At 31.9% G+C, this 26,767-nt stretch overlaps 1 protein-coding gene across 1 annotated transcript in view; it reads left to right on the forward strand.

The window, feature by feature from the left end:
- The window catches only part of LOC129231593 (fat-like cadherin-related tumor suppressor homolog), a 354,750-nt gene extending 332,565 nt beyond the window's left edge, over window positions 1–22,185 (forward strand). The window contains 5 exon segments of the mRNA XM_054865953.1: window positions 1,703–2,147; window positions 10,495–10,590; window positions 15,902–15,939; window positions 15,941–15,971; window positions 21,447–22,185. Of these exon segments, the coding sequence (XP_054721928.1) occupies window positions 1,703–2,147; window positions 10,495–10,590; window positions 15,902–15,939; window positions 15,941–15,971; window positions 21,447–22,057 (1,221 nt within the window). The 3' untranslated portion in view covers window positions 22,058–22,185.
- Window positions 22,186–26,767: the final 4,582 nt, after the last annotated feature.

Below are 26,767 nucleotides of genomic sequence, written 5' to 3' on the forward strand. Positions count from 1 at the left end.
AATTAGATTCTCAAAGAAAAAAAAGTGAAAGTTATCTCTTTTTAATAAAACATTGTCTGTTTCCTAATTATTTGATGAAAAATGAATGAAAGATTTTTTAATGTATTCAAAAAAAAATAAGTTGTTTAGTTTTCCTTTTTGTTTTAAATATCATCTGTGCTTTCTTGCCAGTTTTATTTGCTTTTGTGGCACAAGATAGATTGGCTAAATTCTGTTTCGGTGATGTACTTAAGTGTTAGACTACTGGTAAAACTACTTTTAGTCTATGTTTAAAAAAAAAAAAGTCTGAAATTTTCAGAATTTAATTCATTAATATATGCTGTTGTCAACGTAAAAAGATCATGCCTGATGTTGGCAAGAATTAAAAATTTTATCTTCATGTTTGCTGCATATGTATTTCAAATTTATTTCTAATTTTAGCAAAAAATAGTAAATTAAATCAGTTGTATATCACACGCGAGATTTATTTATTGCAATTCCAATGATACACTTTAACAATATTTTCTGGAAATGTTGATGAACTGAGAACAGCTTTATACTGATTAAGATTTCAAAAAGGAAAATCATTAGAAATTTAAAATGTTTGATGAGTTGCTAATTTCATGATTTCATGAACAGAATGGTTAAGTAACTTTGTATATAGAATTCTGTATAAGTTTTAAACATTTCTGTCCCATATGCATCTACTTTAGAGCTATGCTAACATGTCCAAAAATTGTTATTTTCTGGTTAATATTACATTGCATGTAGAATTTAATTCTGCATTAAGCCATAGCAAAGTAATACTGTTTTTAAAAAAATATAAATAAATAAAAACCCTTTACATTTGTTTACCACTGTAGCATGAGTCCCAACCTCACATGCAGTAAACAAATGTTTTTACGCTCTCCTGAAAAATAGGAGAAAATGTGACATATGAATCAGGCTTTGAGGTACAGATATTTTTTTTGGAACACATTAAATTTGACGGCCAATCTCTGTAATAAAGAAGCAATTTGCCCTTGTCATACCATGACGGGTTATTTTCAAGTATATACATATAATTGTCACAGCTAAGCGTATAGGTTGATCAATACATACAATAGAGGTAACTATCTTTAGTAGCAAAATACCTTTTTTCGCACATGCCAATATTCATGATTTTTTCTTTTTTTTTAAATACAAATTGAATTACACATGTTTTAAAACTGAGGGCAAATTTGTGATTAGGAATTAATGCATGTGTACTGATGTCTTAAACAGCTCCTTTGACCATTATGAACAGTTTTTTTTTTTTTTTAATATGTGTTGGAGTAACACATGAAATCCTGTTTACATTAAAATCACAATAATAAGGTATTCACTGATCCATACTGTTGGTGTGCTGGCATTTGAATGTTACAAAGTTTATCTGTACCCAGATGCGGATTCAGGTTCTGATTTTGGAGGGGGTCATTTCCGGAAGGGCATAAGTATCTCTCTTTTTTTTTTAAAAATAAATCAGGGTCTGGGGCAAATTTTTTGAAACATAAATTTACAAAGCCTAGTGTTTGGCTACCTTTGGTTGGTTTAAAGTGTGCATGACCCCCCCCCCCCCTCTGAATCTGCACCTGGCTATACCTGTGAGAAGTTCAAAATGTTGATAGTGACTTTGTTTTATCATAACTGAATGAGTTTCTTTATAAAATATGTAAATTACATGTGTTGTTAACTTTTAAAACAGAGACGACAAAGAAGACCTAGCTTCCAAATGGGTGATGAGCCAGGTGCCAATGAATTCATGCTCAAAAACCCTATTATTGAAAAAGACAATGTGAAGAGAGTCAGCAAGATCAGCAATTTAGATGCTACTTTCAGCACACCTCCTCTGCCTCCCCGTCCTGCCTCATACACGCCAAGCACCCAGGAGTCTCTGAGTGTCCTGGCTAAGTTTGATACTGTCCGCAGTTATGGAAGTGCTGCAGAGGACCTCGAAAGCCACTCACCACGGTATGGGGGCCAACTGTTCCAAAACATTAGTTCTCATAAGAGCTCTCATGTTAGTGTCCCACCATCCCTCACCCCTCCTCCACCATCCAGCTCAGATTCAGATTCTCTCTTGAAAGCCGGGTGGGAAACAGATCTGAATTCTTCCAAGGAAAAAATCTATCAAGATAAAATACAGAATAGTAAGTTTTTGTATGCATGTCTGATTTCTTTTCCCCCAGTACTTTTTGTTTTATTTATTCTTTTTATTCTGTTGTTTTATTATATTTTAAAAAGAGTAACATTAAGCTTTAAAAAATCATTCTTTGGCCATCAAGAGACATTATGTTATTTTTATTGTTTAAATGTTTCTATTGAAGGGATTGATTTCTTAAAAAATTCTTCACTGGTGTTTTTTCGGACATTGAATAAAACCACAACATTTGTTAGCAAACAATGTGAAAAGGGGTGCAGTCTTTTATAAACCATTTACTGGTTTCCTTGGTTGCATATTTAAATTATGCTGGCTTTGTAACAAGATTTTTCTGTATGTAAATTAACTTTTTGATATGCTGTTTGTAAAAGATCAAAAAATTGGGATGTATTCTTTAAAATATGCCACAGACTGGAAAACTCTGTGGCATATTTAGAAGTTATAGGTACAATGATATAATGTAGTATATATCAACAAGTATGAAGTTATTCAGTAAGTTACTGCCCTATAGCCAGGGCTAAGGCAGAAGTACTTGAAATACACCGCCAGCTCAGCCATTCCAGCTGAGGACTGCAGTTTCGTGCTTATTAGCACTCATCAGCCCGGCATAGGAAGTGACTGAGGTGGAGGTGGAAAACCTCTTAAGGGAGCTAAGAGAGCCGAACAAACTGGTAGCTAAAATAGCTACCAATACCTATTTTACTGCAGTCCTCGGCTGGAATGACTCAGCTGGCGGTGTATTTCAAGTAAGTATGATATTAGTTTTCGCAACAAAATTTTTTCTTTCTGTTGTAAAATACTGATTTTGTTAAAACTTATCAAAAAGTAACTTAGCATGATAATTTGGAGATAACAAAAAGCAATATTCATTTTGCAAATTATCAGTCAATTTCATACACATAAATGTGAATGTGTTTACTACATAGGAACAGGAATTTTATCATAAGGGCAAAAGTTATGACCAGCAGCAACAAGTTTTGGGCCTTGGTTCGGCTGGTGTTAAAAAAAAATAACAATCTCCAATGAGTATCAAGATCCTTTTTCACACCTTTGCAAGTGTTAGTCTATAAGTTGGGTTGGGTTTCTTAAAGGGAAATTGAAGAAATTGTAAAAAATAGAAAAAACTGGTAAAAAGGAAAGAAAATAGAAGAAACCAAATGAAACCAACTGAAAACAAAACAGTTGTAAAAAGTTTTAATACAGTGGAATCCCATTACAACAAACTTGAAGGGACCACAAATTTTGTTCGCTGTAATAGGAATTTCGTTGCAGCAGAATTTAAACAATGTAACAACACTTACGTAGCGACTGAAAATTTTTGTTGAAACGAAAAGTTTGTTGTATTGGTATTCACTGTACATTAAGTTAGCATAAATATACTCTTGGAAATCAAATGTAAAGAAGATGAATGACATCATTAGTATTAGAGAGGATTTTTTGAGAAAATATTTGACTTTTAACTACAAACTCACCCATCTGCAGGGTGACACCCAAACTGAAAGCTTTTAAAAAATATAAGTAATAATCTGAATTTATATAAAAAATATAAATTCAGAAAGTTTCCCCCAATATTTTAAATTATATTTACTCTGTCAAAGTTGTCTCTGTCATGCATTTGCATCACCACAGGAAGGGGGGGGGGATTGCTTGCACCACCAAACCAAATGGATTTAAGAGTTTATGAAAAATATAGATACTTCAGTTCTGAAACTAACATTTTAAACTGTATTTAATCTATCAAACAGAGTAGCAGAATTTCGGGGGGGGGGGGGGGGGCAGCATTTGCGCCAGCTGACGCCCTTCTTAGGTAGTGACGCCCAAAATGTGTTTTGAGTAAAAACCTAAGCTCAAATTTAATTTAAGCATAAAGCTTATTCTGTAACAATAGTCAGACACTTTCACTTTAGTAGTTTCACTTTCCAATAATTTATTGTTTAACCATTTGAGATTTTTTTTCTTTCTTTGTTTTATTTATATATTATATATATATATAATAAGCAAGCCAAATTCCAAAAATTAAACAAATTATATAAAAATAATGATGATAAAAAGGAAAATTGCAAATAGCTATTAAATAGGAAAAGACAAATGACCATATTTAACTTTTGACCATATTTAATGAATCCTCCACGGCTGATGAGCTCTGGATTCATACTTTGTCTTTTATGACAAAGTTTCTCAAATGTCTCAAAGTATGAATCCAGAGCTCATCAGCCGTGGAGGATTCATTAAATATGGTCAAAAGTTAAATATGGTCATTTGTGTTTTCCTATTTAATAGCTATTTGCAATTTTCCTTTTTATCATCATTATTTTTATATAATTTGTTTAATTTTTGGAATTTGACTTGCTTATTTTATATTTACTTGGCATTTTAGTTTTGATGTGTTGCGCATCTATGGGCTTTTGGTGTGGTCTTTTCAATATTTTTCACTTTTATTATAATTATTATATATATATATATATATATATATATATATATATATATATATACATATTGAACCAAAACAAAAGAAAATTAGAAAAGAATAAAATAAAATAAAATGGAGTAAACCACAAGCCCAATGTTGCGCAAAGCAGCGAGCCAAACAAACAGCCAGGTAAATATTACAAAATGTAAACAATAAACACATAAGGGATTTACAAAATTAAACAAATAAGAATACTAAAACTAATAATAAGACTAAGTTGATGAAGCCAGAACTCCTCAGCAGTGGAACCTTCATTCTAAGGTCAACAGACCCAAAATTTTAAACTGAAAACTAAAGCGAGGATGTCCAGTTCCGAAAAAGCTAGCATTCAGGAATACATAGGGCTAAATGCACCGTATGCAAAAAATGAACACAAGAGTTCTTGGAACTAGGACCTAAAACTATACACTGGGGTTTCGTCTCGACTATTAAAAGCCAATGGCTATCAATAATAGTCCTCCACCATACCACCAGCAGAAATTCAAAGGTCTTACCTAATATTCCAGGTGAGAGCTCAGTTTCATGTCCCGCAAGTCAGTGTTCATTCCAGTCAATAAAACGTAGATCCATTTAAATAAAAAAATATTTTTCCATAAAAACAGTTCCATAAAACGAGTAAAGTCGACCGAAAAACTAATTTCTTAAAGCATCATTAACTAAAGTCCACGTGTTGTGGTTTGCTAAAGAAAAATCATTTCATTAGAAGCAGTTAAACGGTTTACACTGAGGCAAAGTGTTGATCAAAGGCTATACCAGCGAAAACGTTGTTGAACGAGATTATTTGGGAAATTGTTTTCAAGTAATTTATTTTTAAGTAGAAAAATTTCATGTTTGAAAGCTGTAATGGTGTTGCAAATTCTTTTGATTCTGATGGCTTATGAAACTATGATACCGATAAAAAAAAAAATTTACTGAGGCAAGAAGAAAAACTTTGCAGGCATTTAACTTTGAAACGAAACTCGCGTCTTTTATCATAAATGGTGGTTTCACAGTTGGATTCAATATTAATTTTAATGTCAAGAAAATTAAAAATTTTACAATTAGAACTAGTCTTTTTTAATGTAAGGGAGTTATGATAGATTTTTTTGCTCAGTTCAGAAAAATTGGGTTAGTTGATACACAATAAATCATCAATATATCTGCAACAGAAAGGAGCAATATCAGGATTATCAATAGAAAATTTCCTTTCAATAAAATAAAAAGGTTTGCTAGGGTAGAACTAAAATTAGCACCCATTGCAATACCATTGATTTGTTGAAAGCTGTTGATATATATATAAAATATGCAAGTCCAAATACCAAATATTAAACAATTTATATAAAAAATAATGATGAGAAAAAGGAAAATTGCAAGCAGCTATTTAATAGGAAAAGACAAAGTATGAATCCAGAGCTCATCAGCCGTGGATGATTCAATAAATATGGTCAAAAGACCAAAAAAATTTAACTATGAACTAAAAGAGAGTGTCTAAGCTACAGTATATGCAATATAGTTCTTCACTTTGTGCATCTTATGAGGCTTCTTTCTTAAATGTACTTTTTAGTTTGTTTTCAATAATGGTTATACCCAAAAGTAATTGTTCACTGCAGTAAGTATATTTAAAAATGGTCAGGATATGAAATGAATGTGCAGATTTGTTCTTTTCTGTCATGCACAGATGTGTCAGAATGTCTCAATTTTATAGTCTAACAGTATATGCTTGCTATCTGTAGTGCACTTTGATGTGTGTGTGGGATTATAAATATTTGTTTGGAAAAAAACAACTATTTTTTCTAAACTTTTAAACTACTGAAGAGCCATAAGTATGCTTCTACTGTGCTGCATGCTGCTTACGAGTCACAGGTTGCTGACCCATGCCTTAGGCACTACTATGCCTCAATGAATGGGCAGTTTGTGCCTCTACTCAATCCCAACACCCCACCAATATTAAAACTTATGTTTTTGTTATTTTTTACATTTATTTAGTTATTTATTTTTGTCACAAAGTTATATGTAACCTGCTGAAATTGGGTTGTTATTATTAGGTTTATTTTAATTAGTTAATCAGGCATGCACAACCTTTTTGAGAATGCAAGACCGGAACTGAGTTGGTTGAGGGCCACTGGGGGGGGGGGGGGGTTCAAATCATAATTTGAATCATAAAAATGCACACTGAATTTTGCAATGTATTTGTAGCTTGATATAACTTTACAATATCTTTGCTAACTTCAGCTCTCATTTAGAGATAATGTAAGAAAGTAAGTCTTTAATATTTGGCACACAAATATGTCTAATTAGATAGTTTAGATTGCATCTTTTGAAACTTATTTTTTTCATTTTGGATTTGTAAACAGTAGTAGCAAAAGGACAAAATGGAACAAAAGTTTCCATCCTTTCTTTCTAGTTTTAGACTTCAAATTAATGCAGAAAAAGTTAGTTCGCAGGTGCATGTACTGCCAAATACAGCGGCACAAGCAACTGTATTTAAAGAGGCTCATTTTTCTGCCAACAAGTACGTAGAAGGGCCAGTCCAGTAATTTTCACTTACTGCCTATTTTTGTGAAAATAGTCAACATTCTAGAATTTGTAGCAAAAAAAGAAGTTCAACCTAATTTTAGTTGGAGAAGCAAATATCTAAAGTATGTGTTCTTGGTTACATTGATAAGTTAAAAAAAAAACAAAAAAAAAACTGATGAATTGAAAGATGAAAAAAAAAACTCAACAAAGGAGCAAAGAAATATTCTATGGCAAAACATTTCACTGGCAAATTTCAAACACAGCAATGGGTCTCAATTTCAAACTTGATTTTTTTTCTGGGGGGGGGGGCAACTAAGAAACCACAAGGAACAAAAATATTCCTAGTACTCTAGCTCAGTAGGTTTTATACTCTGTACATTTTAGGAAATAATCAGAAAAGTGATGAACCAAGCATATGTTAAAAGATTGCTTCACAATCACTCTGAATGTGCCAAACTTTTTTAAGCTTAATTCTCACATGCAAACAAGTAAATAAATGTCATATTCATACCATGTTTGTATTAATCCAGGGGTGATTGTGTTCCGGTATTTTACCGGATTTCCGGTATTTGCATCTTAATTTCCGGTATCTTCATCTTCGAAAATACCGGAACCATCCTATATTTTCAGAAAAACCAACTTATGTAAAATTTAGGTCGATGTTTAATGAAACGCTGAAAGTCCAAATTGAAGACGTTTCGTTTGGTATAAAGCGTAAGCTACCGTCATGTTTTGCAATTTCTATGGTAATTATTGAAGAACAGCTGGGGTGAGAGATGGAATAAAGGCTAGATAAGAAGAGAAAGGAGCGTTGCTTGATATTTTTCCCCTTAATATTTTCTTTTCAAGATGTCTAATATCGTTTCTCTGTTGCATATCTTAATATGCAGATGATGTAACTAGGGTTGCCCATTCCCCCCGACTGCGATGGCACCCCTCAATTTTACCAAGCCCCCTTTTCCCTCAAGAGTTACCACCCACTAATAAAAAGACTTAAATTCTTCTTAATTTCTCCAAAAGTTTCTGTGGTATAATCTGCTTCATGCCCCCCCCCCCCCCCCCCCCCCGACACAAACACATGAAAATCCTTGCTATAACTATTATTAGATTGCTAAAATATTTATTCACCAAGATGGCCTATGGCTTTTCTCTGTTGTAGATGCTTATGTATTAGGCTTTACAGTCCCCCCCCCCCCCCATTAAATGTTGAATTTAACGACTTATATATCGAAAATATCGATATTTGGAGAGCGATATATCGTGGCATTAAAATTCGGATATCGCCTAGCCCTATTGCGCAGTGATCATAATACATTCTGCCCCTTTTGCCCCAAACTTATTTAATTCTGAAATATTTATGCACTTTTAGAAAATGAATGTAATAAATGGTTAAGGATTCAGATACAATGGAGGAAAATAAAAAAATTCTTTGAAAAATTTTTAGACATGAGAAAAATTAAAAGAATTTAATTCTCTCCATGCACATGGACATATTAAGTCCAATTACAGGGTTCGTACGCTCCTTCAAAACTCCTCCAATACTCCTTCATTTATAAAAAAATTTTGAAGGGCCCTTCAAACTCCTTCATTTTGGTTTTAACTCCTTCTTTTATATATATATAGTTCGAGATACATAATCTTCCTCTATAACAGAAACTTAAAATACTTCGATTGACAACTAACTTCGTCTTTTAAGGCGATTTTAATATAGTAATTTCGTGCATTTATTTTTTTCGATTTACAAATTGATCATAGTTAATTCATAAAAGTTGACGGTGAAATTTTTATTAGAAGACTAAGACATTTCCCAAGTGAAGTAAAACATGCTTAAATGGTGCTTGGCTACTTTTTCAAGTTTTATGATTATTGTTTTTTCCTCCCACACTCTCAGCAGCAAAAGTCAAGTTGTCTAATTATTTAAATATTTAAAACTACATAAGTAAATGTACTACATTAAGTGATTGCGTTAGAAAAAAAACAATTGTTTAGTTAATTGCAGTTATGATATTGTAAAAAAGGTCATCCACAAGTGATGTCATGCTTTGAGGAGGAGACGGTCTCATGAAATTGTGACAAGGGGAAGAAAGAGGGTGACAAAAAATGACATCACACAGTTATTGTAACAATATGTTTGTAAAAAATATGACGTGACAAGAGGAGAATTTTGGGGTGAAGTGTGACTTTGTGATAAAGGGTGCTGATGGTCAAATATATTGAAAAATAGTGCGACATCATTTACTGACGCTCCATTAGTACTCCTTCAAAATCTCATTTTACTCCTTTAAAAACTCCTTCATTTTATTTCTGAAACTGAGTACGAACTCTGAATTAAAACTTCGAGTTTTAGCCCCAACAAATAATTATGTATATGAATAATGTGTGCATACACGTAATGTGTATATGTATGCCCATCAAAACACTTTTTCTTCTTGGAAAAAAGTTCAGGTATTTTTTCATGGGGTCACAATCACCCCTGATTAATCGGTACAGCATTCTATTTCATTAGTACATTTTGTTTTAAGCAGAGCAATAATTTCCATATTTGTGAAGATACCATTTTTATTACATTATTTTTTTGAATCTACTGATTTTGCTAGTCCAATTTTTGTGGAGGTAAACCGTAAAATCGGGCCAGTATTTAAACTTAAAAATTGTAAAGTTGAATGATAAATAGAAAATATTTCATAAATTAGTTTAAAATTCCAAAAAAGAAAAAATCCCCTTTTTTTCCCGAATAATTTATGCATCTCTGAGTTATAAAATGAAGTTTATCTATTTTCTTTATGGATTTAGTTGGTATGTTCCGCTGCAATGTAAAAAAAAAAAGGATTCACAATAAATGCATGTTTAACAATAGGTAATCATTTTATTATTTTTTCTAATATTTAATGATTTATGTACTAATATTTGGCTCTTAAAAAAAACAAGCTTTCTCATCTGAAAAAAAAAAAACTTATCTCTGTGTGTGTGTGTGTAGAAGGGTTGCCAACTTAGGGTAAGTTAAACAGAAAATCACTCTTTATTTATAGTAATGTTTGGTTCCACTTCAGTGCGTACTAAATAAACTTAATTTAAACTTTCTTTACATCAAATATATAATAGAGTATAAGTTTTTCTTTTCAACTTCTGAAAGCTTACATTATATACAGTGTTAAAAGCAATTATGTACCAGGAGGGGTGACTACAAGTTCTTGCACCCAGTGACATCAGTACTAGGAACACAACTCTGCTTAAATTAAATTGCTCAAAATGAAACTGTTTGTGATTCAGTTTTTAATTGTGTCAGACATATTTCTTCTCATACACATTTTTTATGCCTTTGTTTCATATTTTTCTTGCTATCATAATGTACTTCAATGGATTTTTATAGATCTGAATCCTGTTGTTGTGAATTTGCCAGATGAAATAGATAAATGTAAAAGACATCATTCTGTAACACCCTTTGATTCTGTTGTTGATACTTCTGGTAAGAAACTTCATTTCCTCTATAGCTACTATTTCAATTATACTGTTAAACAGATGTCCTCTTCGCTTGAGATTTGTGACATAAAATCCTGATACTGATTATGTTTCCAAATATGTAATATTTTTCATTATAGAAAACTTGAAATGTTTTTGTGGTTTATTTAGATGTTAGCTTAATGATATGTAAGGCAGTAATTTCAATCAAAGAATTTACAAATATTTCCAAGAAAATTGTTTTTTTTCCCATAATTTCTTTTATTCACCACTATTTAGTGTTAGGTATCACTGTAAAATAAAAAAATATATATATTCAATTAACTAGTTTCTTAAAATATTTTATTTTTTCACATTAAGAGCTGGGAGTACAGAATATTGCAAAGTATCGTGTGGTACTCTTCAATGAAAGCAGTTCATATTTATTGGTACAAGAAAAAAATTGCTCTGACAATTATAATTCAACAAAATCTTTAATGCATTGTATAAAAGCTAAATACTTTGTTCCACCTACCCTTCAACATAATCTCTCTAAATATTGAGTCATTCATCCCTTTTGGCACTGGAGTGCACATTCTTTCAGGCCCTTCCTTTGAAATTTTCCCAGGGAGGGGGTGAAAGGTATTATACTCTATGCATTTTATATCAAAAAAAGTACATCCATTGATGTACTCTATGGGGACAAACACACTGTTTTATATCATCTGAGGCTATCCAGCTTTGATGAAAGTGTGATGTATTAACTTCTCAAAGCCAGGGAATTACAACTGCTTCTGACCCCTTAAATGATGGATTTGCATCATTCATGGGTACTACTGTTTGTTATTTTGCCAAAATTATTGAAAAAGTGTGTTTTGTAACTCCTCCTGATCCACAAAGTGTTTAATTTCCAAAAAGTTGTTTTAAGGTTAGAATAAGAAAAATTTTAGGAGTCAAATTCTGGATTATTAGTTGGATGCATTGAGAAGAAATAAAAGGTTAGTAAAGCCTGCAGCTCTTGAACCAAAGCTTCCGAATCACATGATATATTTGAAAGCAAAGTATTGGAAGAAATCTGGTTTCTTCCACTCGTTTCAGGTAAAACGTGTTTTCCTGAAATGAGTGGGAACCATGACTTGAGATCTGAACCATGTCACTTGAGATCTTTGCCTGAGCATTTCTTAAGCCAATGATTGGACTTGCTCCCTCAGTTTCTAATCCCTGAGCTAAGGTTGGATGTTGCAGTACCTTTTAATGTGTTTCTTACTGAACTAGATATAATGCATAAATTGTCATGATTGCATTTAACTTTATATTTAAAAAAAAATTACTGAATAATGTCATATTGCACTTCTAAACTTTTCTATTTTAAAACTTATGTGTTATGTGACCAATATTTACTTCTAATTCCTGATAATAAAAAAAGTAAAAACTGTTATCATCAGGCTTACTCCATGAATGATAGTTAAAAGTATTCCCTGATAATGCAAGCATGGGTCCTTCCAGAGTGACTAACATAACATTCCCCCAGCTGATTTTCTAACTCTTTTTACTTAAAACCTGAAGTAAAAACAATTTTTTTTGGTTTAATATGCAGATTTGAAATGTAAAAGGCAACTTATTTTTTCATATCTACCAAGAATTTGAAGCAAAATAATCACTGATAGATATTTTTTTCAGCAAAAAAAGCATTGTGACTAATGTAACAATTTTGCAACCTTGAGAAACAATGCTTATGTTAAGAGTAAAATTTTTCTCAAAGTTATACAGGCATTTAAAATTGGTGGATATATTTGTAAAAGGTAAACAATCCATTTTAGAAAATATACTACGTATTTATTACAGCTTTTTTTTTTTTTTTTTTTTTTTTTGGGTCCTTAGTGGTACTTTTACGAAAGACTGTTTGTGACTAACGTAACCTTCGAATAACAAGCAAAGCACACACATAAAAACTCTTCGTTATTAATCTCTTGCACTTACATTACTTTGAAACTTTTTAAGAACTTTTTATGTTGCATTATGGTTTTTTCTGTACTTTTTTTTCTACATTAGTGTTAGAAATTTAACGGAAGGATTAAGTTTAATTTACTCAATTTGAATGTGCCAAAAAAAAAAACTTTTTACTAACTGAATACCATCATTTTTGGGCAAATTAAATCATAAATATCTCTCTTTTAAAAGCTTAACTTCATACAAGTTGATAGTTTCACCAAATTCTAGTATTCTGCCAATATACTAGTTATCGTCATAAGAAACTCCGTAGTACTTTTTCAATGACACATTATTTTTCAAGGTTTACTGATTCATCAAACGAATAGTGTTGTATATTCTGAATTAAAATGTAATATTAAAAAAAATGTTCAAAAGACCTTTAAAAAAGCCTTTTTTAAGCAGACAAAGGGTCTACATTGTAACATTACTAGAGATATTTTCACCCTAATTTTTTTAGTCAATGTAGGCTGTCTACTTATTTAAAATCCTAATGAAAATGTACATTAAATGAAATAAGTTTTAAATAATAGCGGTCATTTCTAAAATGTTACGTTAGTCACATCTAACAATTATGTTAGCTCAAATGCTATGTTAGTCGCATTAATTATTTTTTAGCTACTGTATTTAAAATAAATAACTAGCACTTTTTAAGTATATATGATACAGATGTAAGAAAATAAAAATTGTTGACTGGTACAATTATCTAGTTTAGTTTTAAAACAGAAATTAGTACATTTTCATGACTAACTTAACGCAAACATTTTCAGTAAAATAATCAAACTAATTAAAATACTTAGAAGAAGCTGCTGTACCCACGAACGGTTGTACCTGCAAACCTTGGTCAGGAAATTCTGAGTATTGTCAAGAGAGATCGGATGGGGGTTTAACGTATGTCTCTCAGTCCTCTCCGGGAGGTTTCAACGCCATCAAACAAACCTGTAAAATTCTATCACTATTTTTCGGTTTTAGTAGGATCTAAGTAAAATTAAAACACATGTACAATTTCTTTTTCTTTCTTTCTTTCTTTTTTTTTTTTTTTTTTTGTATGTCATAGATTGTGTTATTCATTATAGTTGTAGGCATAATGTTTCCCTATGTTTTGAAGGTGTTGCTTCTGATTTTTAATGTTGTGAAACTGTGGTCTTGTCCATATCACTGGCTTGCAAAAGCAAAATGGCCTACTTTTGTACCCTAGGACACATAACCATGTGTATTTACAAACTGCAATTTTTAGTGACTTTGAGTTACACCTGAGTCTTCTTAAAATGTGAAGTACCTCAAAATGGTGCATTGTCATCAACATCCAGAATTTACTTTCAACAATGATGATGAATTTGAAGTAGGGCTTGAAGATATAGTGTTAAAGTAACCCCCACCTTTTGTAGGATCTACACCGTCAATCTCAGCTGTTTTCATTTGAAGTCGACTTTTCTGGGTTTTTGTTGGATTAATCTAAACTGAATTTTTTGTAGTGGGTTAATTTTGTTAAAGGTTTTAATTTTCACATAAATTGAAATCATTATATAAGTACATAAATAGCCATGCTAGTCATGTGTTTAGTTAATTTTTTGTTTAAAAACTTATTGGGCTCTCTTAAGAGTAGTATTTTTTAAAGAGTTCACTGATATTAAAAATTAAGGATAATTTAAAAAAGGGAAAAAACCTTAGGTATTCTGTTAATTTTCAAAGTTTGATTTTTGTTGGATTTTTGGTTTACTGTCATTTTTAATGGATGTTTGAAGTATTTCAATATAAAACGGCCTTTGAAAATGTACTGAGTATAACTGAGTTCCCCAGACCTATTTATTATTTTTTATATGTCCATCGGCACAAAGGCCAATGTACGTGGGGTAAATGGGGTGTTGTACCCATGGACAAAAAAGGCGATTTTAAAGAACTTTTTTTTGCAGTTGAAAGCTTTGAGATTTTCACCGGAAAAAATTGCCAAATTAGATGACAAGTTGTAGATTCTGCCAGAAAATTTTACAGATCGATTATCGATTCACAGAGACCAGCAAAAATTGAAAAGTAAATTTTGTCTGTGGGTACAGCAGCTTCCCCTATCTTATAATATAGGTTAAAAAGAATAGTCAATTGTATTGGTCCAACATCTAAAACTTAAGACGTGGGTTTTTGCATATGCAAAGCCTTGTTTATACAACCTTGTATGTTTCGAGCCAGAAGAAAAGCACCAAATGGAATTTTTGTCAACTGTTACTGGTTTTTATACTCGAACCTATGCTGAATGAAAATTTAGGTCACAATTAGGGCTTTGTGAAGAAAAAAAGTTTGAGGTTGACATTTTTATGGAATGACCGGCATGTTGTTGTTTTTATAATGTACTTTCAAAGAAATGCACTACAAAAAAGTAAATGAACACTTCTATTGACTTTACTAATGTTTACTTTTTAAATATTGAAGTATAAATTAATGTTTTTATGTATGATCACATTTGTGTTCATATTTTAAGCAAAAATTAAATAAATACAGAAACCCCTCATTGCATTAATAACTTATTTGGATACATCACAATTTTTTCCCTGAAAAATTAAATGTAAATAAAACCGTACTTTACATTTAAGATAACTAAAATTTAAAACATTGCATTTCTCGGGAAAAGTCTCTCCTTCTTTCATAAATAAATGAACAAAACTGGTGTTTTCTCTAAACTTAATACCGCAAGCTGCATTTTTGAATTTTTATTTCATCAAAAGGTAAAAGAAAAATGTTTAATTTTTTTTTATCTTAAAGGAACAAGTATAAACTATTTTTTCCCTTAGTTAGTATTAAAGAAGCCATCTTGATATGATTGTGAACGGAATTTTTTTAAGTACATCATTGTTTTGTATGTTGAATGAATAGTTCGTGTTTTTTATCGACACCCAAGCAGTGCAGAAATTTTTTGCACCCCAAACCGTAGGTTGGTTTGTACGAGGGAAGGGGGGCTCATTCTTCTGTGATGCCTCTAAAATGATAGTTTGTATCCTTCCCAGGTCTCATCCTTAAGATCTGATTCTTGATTGGGATGTTTTTCTTACTCAGAACTAATCAAGTTTTCTTTGAAAGAAAATTTAAAAGAATTTTATTTTAAGTATTAAAAGAAAATTAGTTGTGTAAAATATATCTTTTTCTAATTTGTACTCTAAATTAACCGTTGTTGAAATTTTAACTGTGTTATTAAGTTTCTATTGGAATTTCTCAATTTTTGAATTTTGGGTTACTTTTCTTATGAATGTTGGTAGCTTACAATTTGAAGCTTCTTATTGTAATTTAAATTCCTGTTTGGACTATTATTGAACATATTTGTGTGGAATATACTCAAAAAAATATTTAATTTCATTATTTAGGCCCTGAAAATAAGTTTGAAAATAAACAGGATACTCCTCCCCCCACCTCCTAGGGAAGCATCGGTACAGGGTAAGATTATTTCATCGTGGCATGCATGGCTAAGTGATGTCTTTTAACTTAAAAATGCTAAAAGGAAATTTAATGTTAAATTTGGGCCAAAAAATGCTCAGCATAACAGTTTTTTGTTAAGTTCTAAGCACTTATTGGCATTTAACTTTAGTGCAAGGCATGAACTTTGCTTGAAAAATTAGAGTTTAAACCAGTAAGTAGACTATTTATAAAGAAATTATTATCTTTTGCTTGGGTAACAATAAAAGAGCCTAAGAAAAAAAAAGTTATTTATTATAGTATGGCTATTAGTTTATGGCTAAAACTATTTACAGGGGATATAAACATGAAGAATGTCCAATAAACACAAATAAGCTTTGGAATATATATAAAATTATGTAAACAGCTCATAGAATTACATTAAAGAAAACTAATTGGCTGTACTGTTATCAACATACCAAATAACAAGAGACCTTCTCAAAGATTTAAATCCAAAACATGAGCCCTAGCATTCTATTAAGAGATAAACAAAATAAACCCTAAACAAGCAACTGGCTGAAACTTCAGAAATGACAGCAGACTCAACTATAGTGCCTTGAAAGAGTAGTGTGCCAACCGGCGTTTTTGCCCTGCAATGCTTGAAGACAAATTTTAGGAAAACTGCTAGAGGTCAGTGCGGTTAGGGAGCATGCTAAATTTTGCGGTGTTTGCATTAGTAGATGCGGGATTTTGTTACAATTTAGTTCCGCGTTTGAAAAAAATAAAACCTGATCTTTCCGCAGATGAAACTGAAATAACCATGTATAAATGTATTCTAAATGAAATTGTTCATAATGCTAAGAAGTTTAGACTGAAAACAAGTGGCATCTCTGTTTAAGCAACCACCCCCTGCTATAACATATTAATTTGCATTAGCATTACATAAATTAGCACAATAATTTGCATTGCTTTTGGTTAGATTTTTCTTTTGTCTCCACTTACCAATTGCTGTTGTTACCATGGTGTTAATATATTTAATCATAAAGATTTAGCTCAAGATCTCTTTTTTTTCTCTAGCAAAAACTAAAAATCTGTTGGAAGCCCCGATACTGAGCTTTAATGTATTTTGTTTTTGTATAAAGGAATTAACTTAAACAAGAAGTTGTTCAAAATTTGTTAATAAATAAATAAATTTTTCACTTTCGAAGTGAATTGCACATAAGTTTGTCCATTAGTTCATTTTTCACTTCACGGAGCATTCTTGCAGAAATAAACTAAGTCCAAAAAATATGTTGCAGAAAGTAAAATAAAATTCTGCCACAGGGCTATAGACTCAACCAAGCTGCTGAAAACAAGCATGGTTGAACAGATTAAAGTTAGAAAGAATAAAATGAAACAAAGTACCTAGGATTTGCATATTCTCAGCATTTTGCATATTGGGTAGTTTGGCATGCAATCTTGTAGTAAAAGAAAGTAAGTAGAATTTAGTGAGAAAAAACATTTTAATATTAAAGGCACTTGGCATATAGTATAAATTCAACATTTAAAAAAAAACTTGCCGTTTCTTCTTTACGAAAAAAAACTGCGTTATAGAAAACTATTTCTTTTTAGCTTATAAATTGCATAAAATCATGAGTTGTATTATGTTTACTATACAGTAATATCTTGTTACACACATTTTATTTGTTGTTGCAAGAATTTTGTTTGAATGGAATTCAATAGAATTGCAACTGTTGACTACAGTCAAACTTCGTTATTGCATCACTATAGGGACTGCCTATAGAGTGTAGCCATAACCGAATAGACATCTTAACCAGATTAGTTTAAAAGTGCCTAGTTAAACAATATTTTTATAAAGTTACATATTTAATAAACTGAAGCCCAGTGGCTCAGTGGCAGCACTTCGGGCTCCCATGCCAAAGGCCTGTGTTCTATTTCCGGGTCAGGCATGGTTGATTCAGCAGTTCATTCTTTCATTGTGTCGATAAAATGAGTAGCAAGTAGGCTTGGGAACTAAACCCTGGGGGCTTGACTGACCACCTAACTGGAACATCTGCCTAGCACCCCAGAGGCCTTGGTCAGGAAGACTGAGATGGGCCCAGTGGGTATGCCATACCACTGGGTTTGGTATGTAACTAGTTAATAGTTTGTTGTTTTTAATTAAATTCAATGAATGTAATTTTGAATTATTGACAGACAAGACGAGGCTAAAATCTTAGGGAAAAAATACTTCATTTACTTTTTTATTTCATTCTATAACTTTCCAATAAGAGTTTGCTTACTTTCTGAATAACAATTTGAACAATTGTACTTTCTGCAAAGATGATTCTGGCAGCTAATCCCTACGATTCAAACAAGGAAGAGCGTTATCTAATTTTTTGTATACAGTCGAGCCTCCATATATCGAACTTCCACATATCGAAATCTCAGCAAATTTCAATGTTCATTACATAGAAAAATTGTTTCTATCTATCGAAAAAATCTCTATATATCGAAATTTTTTCGAGGCATTCGTAGATTTTTTTTTGTCCACTTTAGACTGTTTGTCTGATGAGAAATGAAGGTTAGGGGAGAAAATTATGTTTACTAAAGGTTGCTAAGAAACTCATAAGAAATCTGGGTTTGAGGGGTGTGTAGATAGGTCGTTGTTTCGTTCTGGAGTTCTTACATTCCCTCAAGTTTATTTCAAATCTTAGTTGTAACCAGTAACACTGTAAAATCAGTTTCAAGTTATCCTTTTTGTCTGTTGATTATCATTCCCAGTCTTTTCAGCTTCAGTAAAAATCATTCAAGTTAAGTAGATTGATTTTTTACTTTTCTCTCGATTACATTGTCAATACGAAAATCCCCCTATGTTGAACTGCCGAAGAATAAAGATGTATGAAGGTCCAAAAATGTAATTTCTGTTAATTTTTCAGTTATTAACTTTCGTTTAATCCGATGCTCGTATCAATTAGAAATTGGGTTTCATGCAAGAAAATTAGCTTTAATTTTAGTGATTTAGGAGATTTGTACGATAAAATAAGATCTTTTCTGTATATCGAAATTTCTATATATCGATTTTTTTTTCCGGCAATTTGCTACTTCGATATATGGAGGTCCGACTGTACTTTAAAGGTTTTGTGTATTTTTCGTCAATCTAATAAAAGGCTCAATAATGTTCTTTTCCTCTCATAGAAAAACTACGGTTTTTCTTCTCTCTTGCTACTTCCTTAGTCCAGCTTTAAAATCCATTTGCTTTGAATTCTTTTCTATTATCCCTAATGTTAAAGGCTAAAATCTATCACTTTTAGAAGTTATGTCCACACCCTGCCATTCTTTAGGTAACATGCATAGGCTATAAAAATATAACTTTCAAAAGTACATTATTACACAAACTGATCCTTTTATTGTCACAGTTTGTACAGCTAAATGGCTGTTCAGATTATGCGAAGTCTGTTTTAATAGTGTCCTGATTAATGAGGGTTTACTTTTCTTCTATACAATACTGTGCCAATCATTACACCATAAGCTGTAAACATGTAATGATAGCTGAAAATGTTGGTATTTGCTTTTTGGTTTGGAGAGTTGCTTTTAAGAATGAGCTATGTTATTAAAATTATAACTACAAAAGAATTTAAATAATACAAAAATTTTAAATTGAATCCACTTTACATTTTACAAAGAACAACATATTAAACTTTTGAATTGCAGCAGCACTTATAGAAGCATTAAAGTACTATAAGTTGGGCTTTTCAGTATATTTTTAAACACTGACACAGAGCTTTTGTGATTGAACTGGGCATAGTAATGTCAAATGAAAACATAAAATTAAACTAATGCTTTACCATGGAGAGATGGCAAATGACCTTGAAGCAGAAAGTCATTTGTATCATTTGTAATTGGTAGAATCAGCCAGAAAGTGCCGATTAGTAAGATGCGTGCTCTTGCTGAGCTTATTTATTACAAAATATTGACAAACAACATATTATAAATGATGTTTTTGCTTCAAGGTCATCTGCCATATCTCTGTGGTCAAGCTTTAATAGATGGTCACTCTAAAACAGAGCTTTGCAAATATGATCATTATAAATGTATGGGTTAGCACTGAATGTATAGACATACATTTGGTTGCATCAGATTTCAGTAATTTGGGAAGGAATTCTCTGTAGGAAAATTGAATTGGTAGAAATATCTTGGTAGAAAGTGAAAGGAATTCAGAGAAAAATAATTATTGGAACAAATTTTGAGAAATAAATTTTTATCAATAAAATGAGGGATGAAAAAAGATCTTTTCAGTGATAAATGATCCAAGCATTTTATAAATTTCTATGAAAGTAACCAATGCATGTACAAATTAAGTTGTATCTGGAATATAACTTTTGTTCATTATTTATTTATTTTTTGCTTAATCAATGTTGCTTTTAGTATTGTTTATTCTTTCGTTTAATAATGCTTGTGGTACATTATGAACAATGCATGTGGTTAATCATTTTTTCAGATAATCATTTTCTTTATACTGCCACAGAATGTACTACCATTCACTAGTATATTATACAAAGCATAACCTAGTACAATGCTTTTTAAGGAAAACAAGTAAAACATCGATCAATATCAATTCTTGTCTTTCTTTCAATTGTAGAAGAACATTTCTGATAAGAATCTATTCATTGTAACTAGGCACTAACTTCAAAATTCTTATTGGAATGCAATTTAAATGTTAAGCCACAACTGAATCAAACTGCACAGAAATTGGTGTACCGTGCTTTTTAATAAATTTAACACATAATAATAAGTTTCTTATTTTTTCTAAGAACCAAGAATACTAAAAACAAATAAGCAAAATTATCAAAAATACTTTTTAACCTTTAAAGTTGGATTTTTTTTAGTTTAATCCAAAGCCACCACTGAATTGAATTGCACAGAAATTGGTGTAAAAAAATTAATGATGGTTGCAAATCTGTGATAAAGAACAGGTCATTTTGCAATATTTTGCCATTTAATTGTTTAATTTGATGCTCTTTTTGACTTGAAAGGCAATCTCTTAACGAAATTTTTAGCGAGCATTTTATAAAAGAAAGTTATTCCTCTTATATTGACATTTAATGTATCTGTAGTGTAAATATTTAAATTACAAGTTTTTCAATTTTAGTTTTACTATTTTTATTTATTCATTTTTTGCATGACTGTACAGATTTCAATGTTTGAAACACAGATATAAAATCTTGAAATTAAAAAATATGTAAATGGTAAAAGGTCAAGTTTTTTTTTAAAGCTATCTTTGTCACAACTTCACAACTTATGACAAAGTGTGTCTGTGATCCTGTTCCAAAATCACATATGTAAACTGTTCTTTATTTCAGTTTCAGAATTAATGTTTCATAAGTGTTGAATCTTTCATTCAAGAAGCTATGATTTTATTTATTTTTTTTTTTTAAATTAAATTCTAAGTACTCTTATGTGAATTAATACAATAAAAATTCTGAATATGTATGGGAACTATAATTTTTCCTTATCATTATTACAATTGTATTTCAGGATATCACTGGGACATATCAGATTGGGCAACTCCTGATGAATGTGTGAACAACAATTTTATAGATGAATCTCCAACTGAAGGTCAAGATTCATCTAGCGTTCAAAGCACAGATTCCAATAGTGTTGTTAGCCAAATCGAGCTTGTACCTGACTCTACTGGAAGTTCGAACTTAAAACATGATCAAAATATTCCTAGTTTGATTCCTTCGCCATCTAGATTCAAATTAGAGAATAGTTCCAGTTTAGACACTGCAAACCCAACTGGAGTAAATGAAAAGCCAAAGTTTTCGAAAAAAGATGGTTCTCCACCACCTTATTATTCTCAAGAGAGTGGTAAACCTTGGGCTGAGTTTTCAGATGAAGATGATGATACCTACGGTTTTCCTAAGCAAGGTGGTAGAGGATTTAGGGTAGCTTTAGAAAGTGGTGACTATGGTGCTGTAAACAGAAATACAGAAAATGTGTACTTAGATGAATTAGATTCAGACAATGCTTCAATGTCAGATGCATCTGTTAAAGTCTGTGAACTAGATGACAGTGAATTAGATGCCTGTGATGCTGAAACATTACCACCACCAAAGAAATATGCTTCCGTGCCATCTTATGTGTGATAAGGCCATTTCTAGAACATAATTTTATATTGTTGAAATGTGATTTAAAGCAATTAAGCCTAGTTCATGTTACATAGTATTCTAAATTTCAAAAGCTGAAAATTTGTGTCATTTAATGAGGACAGAATCTGCATTAAATATGTAATGAGTGGAAATAATAGAAACACTCTTCATACAGTTTCCAATATTTTCTTTTGTGCTGAATATTTCAAATTGGTTTTTAAGGGGGAGATTAGTCGGGAAAAAATAAGAAAACAAATGATATGGTGAAAATGCAAATGTGATGACCAGCAACAGGTACAGGGCCTAGCTAGGCTGGTCCTAGTCAAATTTATTAGTTCCCAATGAAGATCACTGACCCTCTTAAAACTATCTACTCTCTTGCTCATTACAGTCTCTTCCAGTAAGCTGTTCCAAGTGGTTCCTGTTATGACTCGGTAGGCCATTCTAATAATAATTATCCATTTATATGAAATCAATTTAAATAAAACAAGATTGATAATAGATAAGCAAAGAGCTTACCTTCATTTGTTCATCTGTTGTTCACGTTGGGCCTTCTCTCTATAATCATTTTATATTTCCTTTAATTGTGTAGTGTTGTCATTATTACATGCTTTATGTAGTCACTGCTCAATAATTTAACTAATAAAGAAATTAAATACATTTATTAGCTAACGTTACATCACATATCTACACACTACGGTGGTTCGAGAGAGACTGACTGTTTTGGACGCGAACGCGGAACAAAAATGAAAAAGTTTTGGTTTGGATTTGAAAGTTCGCGTTTCAGTTTACAGTTTTGGTTTGCGTTTAGCAAGGTTCCTCTTCAGTTCACTTCAGAGATCACTATTGGAACGTCATTTCTAATAGTTCCAACCCTACTAATGTAGTAATTTTTCCTAGTTTCCAGGTTAGCTATAGTTTTGAGTAGCTTAAAACAATGATCCTTCGTCCTGCTTTCGGTACAAAATTTTAACCCATTATCTTTCATTTTTAAGAAGAAGTATCTTAAATAATAAAATATTAATTAAAGCATGTACCCAAGGGCAAATCCAGCTTCTAGTTTTGAAACTCTCATTATTAAATGATCAACACACATCTGAAGAAAGAGCATAATTTTTTTGGACATAAATGTTGTATGGAAAAAAAAGCACATTTGATGCAAGGAATATTACAGCTTCTACTTATGAAGGGAGTCATTAATGAAACATGGCCACAAGGATCTGAAGTGGACGTCATAAATGTAATTATTCAGACATAAATGGGAGAGTCTTAGCACTTATCAGGATAATTTTTGGAAGCAAAAGGCCCTTAAATGCTGTTTTAAATTATCTTTAGTATACTTAAGTTGGTAAAGACCCTCCTAACCAAACCCTGGATCCATGCTGGCTTAGATTTTCATTTTAGTACCCTCAAATTCAGAATTGCATATTTACAGTTTAACTGTTAAAATCCAGTCATATATCTACAAAAATGACTAATAATGGTTCCGTATGTAAACTTTTATCTACACTGGTGTAAGAAATTAAGAGAATTTTCATATTTTGGTCGATTATTTTCAGAACTACTGGACCGATTTTAATGAAATTTGGTATGTACATACATTGAAACAATACAAAACAAATAACCACCTAAAATATAAAATACACACGCATGATCATAAATAACACTCGTTAGAGTTGGATGGTATGAAACACCAATTGCAAAATTTAACAAAAAAAGGGGGTTATTAGTGGTTACGGTCCCCTCTAACAGACATATAATCCTCGCAGTGTGACTCCATATTTGAAAGGAAGCAGTTTATGGGATCCTAGGGGGGGGGCAATTGTGTCCACTTGTTCAACAACGTTGTACTCTGGCTGTGGAGGTTCCTCAGAGGGGTGTTGCGAGTGTCTATTGCCCTTCAAAGAGCGTCCCAGACATGCTCTATAGAATTGGAGGGGAGGATAGTCACTCGATGGATTGGTCATGCAGATCTTTAGTCTCCAACCCTATAGAACATGTCTGGGATGCTCTCGGGAGGGCAATAGCAAATCACAACACCCCTCCGGGGACCATCCATAGCCTAAGAACGCCGTTGTGGAGCGAGTGGGAAATAATTGCTTAATGATCCCATGCATTGCTTCATTTCAAATATAGAGTCACACTGCGAGGCCTATACATCTGTTAGAGGGAACCATATGCCCTACTAACCCATTTTTTTGTTTAATTTCGCAACTGCTGTTTCATGCCGTCCGACTCTAATGAGTGTTATTTATGATTATGCATGTGTATTTTAAATTTTGGAGGGTTAATTGTTTTGTATTGTTTCAATGTATGCACATACCAAATTTCATTAAAATTGGTCCAGTAGTTCTGGAGATAATTGACTAAATCTGAAAATGCTCTTAATTTCTTACACCAGTGTACATAGTTAGTGTGGCTTCGATAAGATGAAACCTGACCTTGCTTAACTTTTTTCTAGGCAGTTCAGAGAAATTGCAAAAAGTTATTGAAATTGAGTTGCGCTGTCGCCTTTCTAACAGCATTACAAAAGTATTTCAATTCATATCTGTGCGAATAACGCCCTTTTAAAGCGACTTCCCAAATGAAAAAAAAACTGCAATCTCCTTTTATTTTCAATGTTTCTAAGCGTGATAAATCATTGCTCAAATTGAAGATTAGAATGTTTTTTCTTACCTCCATAACAATTCTCTGAAGTTTGAGAGTTGATTTGATTTTTTAAGCCGTTCGAGTAATAGTCTGAGTGAAAGCTAGAATTCTTTTCTCAGGTCTTCTGCGCATTTGTACTGCACAAGATGGCCGTCTCAAGAATTGATGGAAATTTTTAACCATGTGTTTAAAAATTAATTTAAAAATTTTTAGTCCTAAATTTAGAATTTGCTCTTCGACGTGCAGATCTCCGGGATAGGTTCAGTTTTTATACGTCACTGCAGAAACACAAATGAAGTTTAGCCTTGAAAATTGGCTCAATAAGAATCGCTTATATCTCCTGTTCTAATTAATTGAGAAAAATGGATCAAACATGTTCTTGTTCAGAAATGAAACCCTTTTCCAATGACAGATAATGTTAGTGGGTGGGGAATTTTGTACCCCCTAATTTGGCGAAAAACCCGAAACTTTAGCTTAATCAGTTAATTATGAAAAAACTAATTAAAAATTTAGAATTTGGACTTTGAGGTGCAGACCCCCCGGGGTGTGTTTGAATTTGGTGCCAAGTTTCAGGGCTGTAAGTACTATGGGGTCTTCTGAACGTTGGGTACAAACTAATGAACAAAGAAACACAGTCTGTCTTATATATACAGTTGCCTCTCTGTTTAAAGACTTTCAAGGGACCTCAAAAAATTGTCATTAAGTAGAAAGCGTCCTTAAATAGAATGCTTTTATCACTATAGTGGACCATCTGGGACCGTGAAAAGCAGTCGTTAAATAGAGAAAGTCATTAAATAGAGCGTCGTTAAACAGAGAGCCAACTGTATATTATATATATATAATTTTTTTTTAATTATGAGCCATATCTTGTATTTAGAAGCAATATGTGCCCAAGTACTATGATTTTAATTCAAAAAGCAATGACTGAAATAACAATGTAATTTGCAAATAAAACATGAGAATAAAGACCTGATATAGCAAATAAGAATTTTAAACTTCCAGTTTCAATCTTCAAGAACATCAGAATTGCATTTTAGTACTTTAAAAAAAAACGATATTTTTTAAATCAAAAGAAATCTTATTGTGCAAACTTGGAAAACTTCATTCATCATCAACGCTTGTTATTGGATACATGTATGTGTGCATGTGTATATAGAGTTAGATTTATTAATGAGACTAATTATGTTATAAACGTAATCGGTGCTTAGAGATATGAAGAATCTATACTATTAAAAATTGTGCGCTTATGTGTGTCTCTTTAGAAATCACCAGAATGACTTGGAGTTTAGGCTCAAAACACAGAGTTGAAAAATTGTGTGGAAGATTTTCCGCCTCTGTGAATCTTTAATTAGCAGGCCTGTATTAAGTCCGTGTTTTATACATACATGTGTATTTGAAATGTCACTAAGTAGTCTTGGAGTGGTTGCCAAATTTAGCGAGATATAGTCAAGCAAGCATCATTTTTGGTGACTGCTTTTATGAGAGTGTGTAGAGAGGGGGGGGGAGGGGGTGCAAGCAAAGCACCAAGGAAAGAATATAAAAATGACCAATTGTTCAAAGGCAATATTAGATTTGATTTATGTTTAATACCATCTATGCAGTGTTATGGAAGTAAATGACTCTCCTTCTGAAGAACAAAAGTGGAAAAATACATTTTGCTAATATAAAATGCATTCAGCACTTAAGAGAATATTATTGTTGTATTGAAGATATGTTTCAAGTTTCCTTACGTCTATTTTCATATTTTTCTCATTTTTCCTCTCTATTAGTAGCATTTTTTCACCTGTGTTATTAATAGCCTAATATCAATTTAACTAATACAGTGAAACTCTGGTAACTTGACATGCAGATAGCTCTACTACCTCGGCAGCTGACATTAATTTTTGAAAATGCTGACCTAATGCTAATTCCAATGGGGCAAAAACTGTTTAATTTGTCACATTTACAAGAATCCCTGTAAATCAAACCTCGCTTGCTGTTCTGGTCAACTTTTTTTGTCAATATTATCTCTCATTGACCTTTTCTGAGAATTGTACATTGAGTTTTATTGGTTAATTT

This window comes from Uloborus diversus, chromosome 10 (assembly GCF_026930045.1).
Source record: "Uloborus diversus isolate 005 chromosome 10, Udiv.v.3.1, whole genome shotgun sequence".
Lineage (NCBI taxonomy): Eukaryota > Metazoa > Arthropoda > Arachnida > Araneae > Uloboridae > Uloborus > Uloborus diversus.